Consider the following 11,285-nt stretch of genomic DNA (forward strand, 5'->3'; position numbering starts at 1 on the left):
GGTGAATTCGAACCCTAACTACCAACAAATCAATCACTACACAGTATGTCTATATGTCTAACTATATCTCCCGCTTCCCATCTTTGACTCCACAGACCTGGTTACTTCCTTCTAGAATGACAAGCAGCGATTTGATTTCCCACGGCTCTCGCGTAGGGGTGGGGGTGGGAGTGGCAGGGACCAATCCAGGGGCAATCACTCTCCTCCAAGTAAATCAGCCCTATCTGCCCTCTGACACCAATGTCCAGGACTATAAATCTCCTGGCTGACAGCTGGATTCATCCTGACTGATAATCACTGTAGTGGTGTGAGGGTTGCACATTTTAGTCCCAGACCAGGACTAACACATCTTGATGATTTGTTTGCTTTGTTGTTGAATCAGATTAGTGGCTCAGTTGGTAGAGCATAGCACTAACAATGCTAAGTTTCTGGGTTCAATTCCCGCTGGAACCATATATACTGAAAAATGTATACACTCACTGCAATGTAAGCTGCTTTGGATGAAAGCGTAAGCTAAACGGCATTTATATTATAGTTGACCAACCTTTTGGATCCCCATGCAGGACTGGATATGAGAAACACTGCTCCAGAGCATCCATGGTTCAGAGGAGTTGATACTCCGGCACAGTGCCATGTTTTATCCCCAAGCTGATATTTTCCAAGTCTTTGTTATAATTTCACTCTTCTTCTTCTTCTTCTTCTTCTTCGAATTAAGCTTCTGTGGTCAGGCTCTTTCATCAGCGCAACAGAGAGGATGAATTAATCAGCGTGTTTTGCAGATGGTCCAGGCCCACACCCTCTCTACCAAACGTTAGAAGCCCACATCTGGGGGTGACATCATACGAATAACAGCACATTAGACAGAGAGTGTCCGACTGTTATGCTTCCTTTAACGTTGCTTTTGACACACCATGGCCGTAGACTCCATTGTAAAAAGTTATACAACAATGTTTATTTAAGTCTGCCTGTCATTTTCTTCGTAACTCATGGTCTTGTGATGTGTGACATCTCATGACATATTATAAAACTGTTTTATGTTTTAGCATGCACGAATTGTTTCTACAGCAGTGAATTTGCCCTGTTCTGACTAAGACTATGCAAACACGCAAAGAGAAAACAAACCAAGCAAATCAACGAGGGACGGTGGTGTTTGCTATCAGATTGTTTTGGTTTTTGAATAACCTACATAACATCAACCCTGTTGTAGAGCTTGACGTTGGCAACAACAGAAACAAAAGCAACGTGAGGTGGGACTGCGACCCCTGAGAAGATCAATTTGCTCCCCCTGGTCCGAGCTCTTTCATCAGGGTTGAATAGGGACAGAGGGTTGTCCCAGCGGCAGGAGGTCCTGCAATGTTTCTCTAACAGAGTGTGAAGACAAACAGATCACTGTAATGAGCTGCTCTTTTGTGTTGGTCATGAGCCGGTGATTTACACCTGGATCAAAATGATAGGACACTTTGTAACCAGTGAATAGTTTGGTTAATTTGTGTGAACAAAGGTGTTACAACTAATGTTTGTTATCGTGTTATATTGCAGCTCGGATGACAGCAATAAAGCAATGTTTTTGTTATTTTTACAAACTTCATACCATAATTAAAGAATGACTAGATACATAACATTGTCAAACATATTCCATCCACATGTTGGATAATAATGCATTTGTAATAATGAATTAGTAATAATGCATTTGTAAATCAATGTTTTTTTTTAAATTTATTTTTTAATAAATGTCCAATAAATGTCCTTCCACAGTACCAGTTTGATCTGATTGAATCGGCTGCTATTGAGAATGGGTGATTGACAATTACTGCACTTCACTGTTCATCTGCGACATTGTCAGTAAACTGGTAGTTTGTTATGAAGTGAATTCTGTTCATTAGAATGAGTCACACGGACCAGAAACCAGACAAAGAGGGTAACTTGTACTGCTGGGCTGGCACAATATGATAGTATGAATATGATAGTAAAGGGAAAGTGTAGGAGTTCAAAGGCAGAACGGAAAAACGTCAACATATGAGGAGAAAGAAAAACACAAATCAATGAACGGGTTAATTTTGAGTCATAGAGTTTTGAGAAGTTGAAAATGAGTGAAAATTCCTCCGCCGTGGCGACAGAGAAAAAAGAAAACGTAAAACTCTGAAGACATGTTGAGATTTCTTAAATCAGTCCAACAATTAAAACCACTAACATATTTACAGTAATTTGCCTAGAATGCAATAATGTAGGGGCGAGTTTTAAATGCATCTTGTGCCGTCACCCTAATTCGATACTCCTCAGTTAGATCCCTCAGTACCTTATGCGGAAGAATATATTTTCCTCTGAGTGGTATCAGTGACGACGGGGGTGAGGGGAGAGAAGTGAAGGAACTTTATCCACCGTGCCGCTGTCTTCAATAGGAAAATACGTACGAAAAGAAGAATTTAATCTTAAACCACCTGTAATGAAGTAGGGGAATGTGACTTTTACTATTTTACGCCAGCATTAGTACTGTTGTTCTTTGCGATAGACTTTGACTTTTAGTTTACCTAACCGGAGACGGAGCTCAGCCTCGCGCTGGCGACTCTATGTGGATTTTACAGAAAATATGGGCCAATTACCCGGTTTCTCTTCGGGCATAGTATTAGTTTTTGTTGTCTACTGCATTCGACTTTCTTTGGGTAAGTTCTCCTATTCACTAGTATAGTGGTTGTGATAACTTGTAATGCCGATATCATCTTATTTTTTAGTTGCTTAGCATCTGTGTGTGCTGGCATGGGGCGAAGCATCTCTGCACACGCTTCTGCACAGCGCAGATGTGATTTTGACCTATGTCGATTCGCAAGGTGATTTGTGAGATTAAAAGTAGTCGATACTTAACTTTATAAAGTTGTTACTTGTTGCAAAGTGTTGGCATCTTTACTTTGTGGCAAGCTGCTCCAGAAAGAGCGTTTATGTCCTTAGTTTGAGACAAGGTAAGAAGAAAGGAAAAATAGCCTGCATAACTGTAGTGTTTTTCTAAGCTACTCTTCAGGGAACATTGCACACTTTATGCATGTATAATTTCGTTGATATAGGTAACAACATATGTTGGATTGCACTATTATCATTTTTGGTATTCAATAATATATGATAATATTGTGTGCCGCAATTGGGCTGTCTCGCAAGGGGCTCGCACCGCTGCCCAGATGTTAGCTAACCAGCGCGCTCGCCCATTATACTAGTGAAAGGAATTCAAAATGGACACTAAAGTACTGTTGAGAGAGTTAGACAACACTCAGCATGAAACCTGCCTTTTCTGTCACAATTATTCTTACTTGACTGATTTGAAACTGTTTTGGCAGTTTTAGTTAACAACGTTTGTAGATTGTTTTTGGGGCGTATGTTTGTGAAGCTTAATGCTGATGGGCTTCATTTTTATTTTTCTCTTGAGTGGTAATAAGATCAATAACAATGTTACTTAATGATCATAATTGATACCCACTGTTACAATGATTATGATTATGACGATAGTATAACATAGTGTCTATGGTTGTTATTATTATAGCCTATTCATGGTTCTTATGTTATTAATGTATATGATTATATAGATAACAAAATGTTATCACTCTGAATTGCTATTGTTGCTAATAGTGTTCTAATCTTTATACTATCAACACTATTAGGCTATACAGTCAACAAAGGCCTACACAGACGTAATAAAAGCTTATATCAGCGCTGAGAAATGGCGCTTAATAACAACCTGTTCGCTCCAGGTAACGCCAGGTAGCGTTGACGTTATCGTCAAACAGCCTTTTTTGCTCAGGATTTATCCATATGACTCGTTTTCTCACGTTTCTACACAGACAGTGACTTTTGAACAGTGAGTTTCACAAAAGAACACAAGACAATGTAAAACTGCTGCAGGCAGAAGAAGGAGCGGAATGTTGCTGTTGGTGTTTCACATTCCTCCCTTTCTTTCTCTCTCCCTCTCTCTCTCTCTCTCTCTCTCTGCCCCTCTCCTACTTTCTATCTCCCTCACTCTCCCTCTGTCCCTCTCACAGTGCAGCAACACTTCACCACTGTCCCCCTATTGTGTTGAGCAGATGATGCCGTCTGTTGTGCTGTATTAATTGTCACCCCAAGAGGAAGCCTGTGCCTTTTTTGTGGCACACGACTTATTGCTGCAAGCCCCCCTTGCGTGGGGAGATGGCTGCATGATGTATTTACTCAGTCCAGACGGCATGGCGTGCGTGTGTGGTGGTGGTGGTGGTTTGGTATTCACTCATAAAGCCCAGTGATTGTGTGGCGTGCATTACTGCCCTATTCTTCGACCCAAACTTGGAGCCTGGTGTGAAATGTGATTTATGAGCGACATGCTATGCCCTCCGCGCTGAACACAAGCGTCTGTTTATTGACCTGCCCACAGTTCTGCATTACTGAGCGCTCGCTCTTCCCACTGCCTTGTGCCCTCATGGCGGGGCAACAGTGGCTGAGAGCATCCTCTCAGTTCGGCTGCCTGCAAAGACAGTTCTAAGGTTGTTTGATGTTAGTTGCCCCGTTCTATTTGGTCCTGTCTCCACCCTTTTTAGCTGGCGCATGTTTTTGTGCCCTGTTCTTTTGGTCGGGTGTGTGTGTGTGTGTGTGTGTGGGGGGGGGGGGGGGGGGGGGTAGTAGTAGTAAATAACGTCAAGTCAAACTACAGCAGCAAAGAACCTAACTGTATGAGGTCAGTGGGTGAGAGGCAATGGAAGTGTGCTCCAGATGTGTTTTCAGTAAAGTAGAGGGAAAGGCGAGGCGGAGTGGGGGGGTGGGGGGTGATTGACTTGGTTTGCTTGACGCACAGCCTAACAAAAGGGCTTGCTGCCAAACCACGGTAGCCTATCAGTGTGATTGTGTCTGGGGGGAGAGCAGAGGAGCAGAGGAGGTGAGAAATTAAACAGAATGGTGTGTGTGTGTGTGTGTGTGTGTGTGTGTGTGTGTGTGTGTGTGTGTGGGTGTGTGTGTTGGAGGGGGAGGGCGGTTATTGGTGGCGGGGGGGGTAGGGTTATGCTGTGAAGGGTTGAGGGATTATAGGAGCGTTGTGTCTGCACTGTTGAGCAGGTTAGCAAATTAACAGGGAATTAAGATGTCCTGCATTCCTGGCCCAGCAGAGCTCAGTAATCCCGGAGCCAGGAGAAAGGGTAGAGCCATGGTGCCCATGAGGGCTCTCTAGGCTAGTCTGTACACACACACACACACACACACACACACACACACACACACACAGACATATATACTGTACCCTAGCATTGTAGTGTGAAGGCCACAGGAGCATAGCCCTCCTCTGTGTACACAGCTTTAGATCAGGGGTGCTAACTCCTCTTCCTAATTGTAAAGCAAGGTTATCATCAAACTTTATTGTTGCTCTTGGCACTGGCTTATTTGTAAAGTCGCCTCCCTAACCGTATGACCTACTATGTCTCAGGCCCTAAAACCCAGCTTGATGTCGGGTCTGCTGTTTGTGTGGGCCACAAAAGCAGTAACCCTTGGGCAAAGTTGTTTAGTTTAGCTTTCTCTGTCCATGCTGAGCCAGGGTATTTTATTGCAGGCTCCCATGGCAACCCTTTGGCAGCTGCATGTGGGCTATAGCAATTCCAGGAAACCGGGTTACTTCCTCACTCGGTGCGAACAACTTCCTGTCCTCTCCTATATGGACTGTGGCCAGCGTGCAGGGACGCCCATTCGTGTGCATTCTTTGTCAGTGTTTCGTAATTACTTCCTCATCTCACTCCTCGGCCGAGGCCTGTCGTCGTCGTCCCTTCCCTCCCCGGTGGGACTCAAATAAGAGGCGAGCCTCCCCAGAGTTTTGTTGTGGTTTCAGTGACAAAGCAGCGGTGAGTGTTGAGGGTGGAACTGACGTGTGCCATGCACATAGCGACATCCCACGTCTCTTGTGTGTTTGCGATCCGCCCTCCCACACACACACACACACACACACACACACACACACACACACACTTCCATTTCACCTTATGTGGTGATTGCTTCGTCCAGCGTCTGTCTGGAACACTGTCACAGCTAAACCCTGTCACACATGCTCCTTCTCATTCCACCCCACATGTGTGTGGTTGATAAGTCATTAGGCCTGCTGTGTGTGTGTGTGTGTGTGTGTGTGTGTGTGTGTGTGTGTGTGTGTGTGTGTGTGTGTGTGTGTGTGTGTGTGTGTGTTGGGCCCTCCTGCTCCAGAGAGAGGCAGTCAGGGACCTGGGCCGTACAGACGCCTGCTCCAGTCACCACTCCCCTCCTCCACCTCTGCTTCACATTAGCTCCTCACAGCTTCACGCTCCCATCAGCAGGGATCACAGGCTGCTCCCACCCAGACACTGTAAATCTCATCCGTCCTGCCTTTCTTCTCCTTGCCCCAACCTCATTCCATCTCTCCCTCCTTTTTTTTGACATCTCTCGCTCCCTGGCTCCCGTGCTCACTCCCACCATTCCTCAGCACTGTTAGTGTGAGGAAAACAGATGGAAGGAAATTAAATCAAAACTTGGATAACAGTAATGCAGGGATGGGATGGGGTGGGGGTGGGGGGGGGGTATGTTTTAATCAGTGTATTAAAAATACCCTTTATTTCTCCCTCAACTTAATCCAACCCTAGTTTCCCCTGTTTTCCTCGTTGCCTGGTTCTTCTCGTGTTTACAATCCTAGGGAATTGCCCTGACCACATTTCACTGATAGGATTTGAGAACGTCCATTAGCCAAGACGAAAGAAAGATCGTCTCTTGATATACGTCACAATAGCCTGGTAAGAGTTCTTTGTCAATAGAGTGTGTGGTCATGTGGTGTATATGTGGTTGTGTTTGTTTGTTGTGTGTCTGCTTATTGTGTGTGTGCGTGTGCGCGCGAGTACTGTGTGTGTGTGCGTCATGCCGTACTGCAGAGGGGAGGATCCTTTCCTCCCTCCCAAAGCCAGAGCCGGTGGCTTGCTTTAGAATGGAAATGGAATAATTAGAGGCAGCCTGTCCCAAATCCTGTGAGATCATTTCGTCTGGCATTGTGACAGAGTGTATGTGGAGCTCGTCAAACCAGTCAGGGGAAAAGAACACTTTCTCCACTGCTCTCTCTCTCTCTCTCTCCCTCCCTCCCTCCCTCTCTCCCTCCCTCCCTCCCTCTCACTGTTGCTCTTTTTTACTGCCTTTCTCCTTCCCCACTTTTCTCTCTTTGTGGCCTTCCTTTGTTGCCTATTCTCCTCGGTCTGTCCGTCTCCTCTCTCCTTTCTCCTTCCTTACTAACTTCTCCCCTTCATGTCATGGAAAGTTGAGTTAATGTCTGGGTTTGTAGTTCTAAAGTTCATCACATGGTCAGTCACACAGTGCTAAAAGAGAATAGCCGTTTAATGTCTTCCCCTCACCTCCTGTCCAGTGTGTGGTGTCGTGGTCACTGGTATGTGGTTAAAGAATGGAGGGGCTGGCGTTATGTTTGTGGTTATAACTCATCACGCCACAGGCTAAGTCACACATCTTGGAGCATGGGGCTGTATGGATCAGAAGTAGTCAGCTATCTTCTGTGATGTCACCTGATATTCATTGGTCACATGCTTGATTCCATGACTGTTTGCATTAATCTTCCAGTCTTGTTTTTCTGGTTCCATTTTACTCAAACTAAACTGTGGCCAAATCTGATGATTACTCTATCAGATGAACTTCCTTTCTATAAGCCTACGCTTTTTAAAAAAAAAAAATCTAGGTAGTTCACTACTTGACAATGAACAAATGAAAGTCCAGTGGGCTAGACTATGGTTCTGTAAGTGTTGAGCCAACCTCTTCCTTTCTGAAATTCAACCATACTGTATGTGACAGTCTTGTCACAGGAAGTAGCATTAACGCTGAGCACACTTCCTGTGCAGCGATGACTGTCTTGTCACGTGACTGTTGGCGTTGATGTGAAATCATCTGGCCTGCCCTGTCGCTTCCTAGAAATGCGCTTAAGCTATAGCAGCAGAATCTCGGTTTCTGGTTGATTCCTGTGAACCCCAGGTTGAGAATTCAGCCAATCAAACCACACTAGTAGCCTCTAGATCTTGTCACCATCGGTCCAATAGAGCCTTTGTTGAAGATAAAGATATAAACAAAAAACAGAACTGTCCATATTAAACATTTGTTTTAGGCTATTTTCTATTTGAAATAAGCTAAATTCCGATTTTGATGTTTTCCTGTGGAAAATATGTTTTGTTAAATACAAGGAGCTGTAGTTTTAATTTGCCACTCTGCGTAGTGTATTGGATGTGTTGGTTACAGTATGTGGCTTTTTTCAACGTAATTCAACAGTAACTGCAAAGAAAATGACAGAATACTCCCTCGATTTATTTTTGTTAATCGAATAGGCCACTAGATTCAGCTTGCGCACACGCAGTTAAAAATAAACAGGGGAAAACCTCTCCAGAGTCTGCGTGCACTCGATTTGACGACACTGGATGCGCCGGGTGGCACAAAGATCACACCTGCTAGAAAAACGCTACGAAAATACAAGTGAAAGTATCCCCGAAAGTTTCCCCGAAAGTATCCTGAAAGTTTCCCCGAAAGTTTCCCCGAAAGTATCCTGAAAGTATCCCCGAAAGTATCCTGAAAGTATCCTGAAAGTATCCCCGTTCAGCAGCATGGGCCTATATTGCAGGTTTTGTTTAGCAATATTCTCTCATTCACAGTTCACAGACTTGTTTGCAGTGAATGTTAATGTGATCTGTTTGTAGCAGCTATTCTTCTATCTATTGTTCTAGGAGCAGTTGAATTTAAATAACATACATAATATCATTTCACGTGTCATCTTTGAAGTGTTATTTTGAGTAAAAAACAGAAATTTAATGAATCTGAAATTAGGAATAAGGGAAACAGAATAAGCAAAAAAATAAAACAGATTTTATAGGGGTTCAAAGTATAACAAATTGTTCTCGTTCTAAGCATAGGCATTTGTCAATGGTTCTAAGCTGCAAAGGCTATAACTTACGGAATTTATAATTTTTTCTCAGTAAAGCATTTAAAAAAGCAGCAGGTTTTTTCAATCTGATTACTTGATGAACCCTAACCAATTAATCTGCTAATCTTTTAGTCAGCTACCGTATTAAATTGTCGGAGAGGTTAGGAATACCAATATTCTGGAGAGCTTCACCTACTACTGCCTGTTCATCCAGCCTCAGCCTTTTCCATACATCAACTACTGTTAAAATGTATTTTTAGCCGGCTAAATTGTCAAATTGAGATTGGGAATATCAACATTCTGTTTGGCATGTTTTCCACCACCCAGTATGGACCACTCGAGTTTGGTCACTGGTTGCATTCACACCTCACAATAGAGGATGTGTTCGGGCCCCCGAGTATCTGACTGGCAGTAAGATAGTTGGGGCTTTGTTGTCTCAATCAAGGCTTGCTGCTGTTTCTCTCTCCGACTGTCTGCTGCGTGTCCACCGGCTCACTGCAGACTGCTCCGGCTATAGTTACACATCGATTGGCTAGGCTCGGGGGGTGGAGGAATGCTGAGACCCACAGCACGCTATCAGACGAGTTTGGGTAGCGTTGGATTGTTTGAAATGTATTTACAGGATAAAACCTCTTGAGTTGCATCTTCTCGTTTTCCCGGGGAGTCCTGAATAAACAGATTCCGTCACGGTATTCCAAACAAAAACAGTTAGGCTACATTCTTCGTCAGGTTGTGTTCATATCTTGATGTTTTCCTCTTGTTGTCCCTTTACAGCGTTGCAGTGTCTGGATGCTGTTAAGCCCTGTGTGAACAATGCTACGTGCGCTACCTTCAGCAATGGGACGGGATACTGCAGGTAAGACTGGCTGGGTTGAGGAGTTTGCAGCACTCAGATGGTTGTTGGGTCCAGGACCAACCAAACTCTGAGAAGGTCCTCTTGGACTGGCTCAGTTGGTAACGCTTAGGTTGTGGGTTTGATTCCCGCTGGGACCATATATACTGAAATGTATGCACTCACTGCAGTGTAAGTCGCTTTGGATAAAAGCGTCAGCTAAATGGCATGTATACGAAGGGTCAGATCTAACCCCTTTGTTTCCACAGAGGCAAGAAACTGAACACAGGAAAGCATGAATAGAGCTCCACTGTTTTACAGGGAACACCGAGTTCACCCGTACTAGAAACACCACCCAGACATATCCACCTCCCAGCTGTATTTTCAAAGAGATATCAAGGGATTTCCAAGGCTGTATTTGCACACTTTCGCTGCCTCAGTCAAACACATGTATTGCTGGCCTATAGGCATACTGTATAGCACTGACATGTACTGTAATTGTCATGAAATATGCCTAGTGCCTTTTGACAGTTCATCCTTGCTTGTAATTATGACCTAACTTTAAAAAGCTTTGACACTCCCAATCTGATCACCAATGAAAACACGTAGCCTGCCCATGAACCTATCATATGTCATTTAATGAGATGTGAATCACAGACTGTGTCTGTTCCCAGACCTTTCAGAATTTAAGAATTCAGCTGGTTCCGGAATACAACAATTCTAAGCATTCTAAGCAGTATCCAAAGTTCAACCACAGTACACACATACAGTTCCATACTGTCCTGCAGGTGTATATGAAGCATAGTTCACATTTTCTGTCAATTTATTAGGCTGTGTCTAGAACTGTATTGTGAGCCAGACCGAGAGGGAGGGTAGAAGAAAAGTCTGCCAAAGAAAAGGAACAGACCGTCTGTGTCACATTAAGGGTAAATTAAATTGAGCAATTGAAAAAAGGAAGGAAGTTTCTACATTCTTGTTTTTCTCCCAGCCTAGCTCTGATGTCCAAAAACCAGGCCCTTTGAATCAGCTCAAATTCATTTTTGTCCTAAATCGCATGTCTATAATCACAATAGTTTGTTGATGGCCGCTCCTCCTGAAAAGAGAGAAGTCTTTCAGCCAGAGAGCAGTCAGGTGACGGAGAGCATGGCCACTGTTAGAATGATTAACTAGTCTGTCTGAATGCCGTCACGCAGACGCTGCCCCGCCCGCCCGGCCGCCCGCCTGCCGGCCCGCCGGCCGCCGCCACTAAAAAGGCTCATTGTGTGTAAATCCCATTATGAGTTTATTAGACTTTCAGCATATTAAAGGCAAGTGTCGGTAAGTAAACAGTAGCCCCCCCCCCCCCTCCGAAGACAACTATAATTATGACCAACACAGCAGTAGCCCTGAGCCAGCCCAAGGGGTCAGAGTTAATTATGATTGCTGTTGTTGACATGTGTTGACATGCTGTCTCTAAACGACATCTCTGAGGACCGCCGGGGGTTGAAGTGTGCTTGGAGACAGAACAGAACAGATTGATGGCTGCCATTTAGGCCCGAA

At 44.2% G+C, this 11,285-nt stretch overlaps 1 protein-coding gene across 1 annotated transcript in view; it reads left to right on the forward strand.

The window, feature by feature from the left end:
- The first annotated feature begins 2,347 nt into the window (after positions 1–2,347).
- notch2 (notch receptor 2) overlaps positions 2,348–11,285 on the forward strand; it is a 37,387-nt gene continuing 28,449 nt past the window's right edge. Inside the window, exons 1-2 of the mRNA XM_083671443.1 lie at positions 2,348–2,660; positions 9,689–9,770. Coding sequence (XP_083527569.1) covers positions 2,588–2,660; positions 9,689–9,770 — 155 coding nt within the window. The 5' untranslated portion in view covers positions 2,348–2,587. The remainder of the gene's footprint in view (positions 2,661–9,688; positions 9,771–11,285) is intronic.

This window comes from Argentina silus, assembly GCF_951799395.1.
Source record: "Argentina silus genome assembly, chromosome: 6".
NCBI classification, from domain to species: Eukaryota; Metazoa; Chordata; class Actinopteri; order Argentiniformes; family Argentinidae; genus Argentina; species Argentina silus.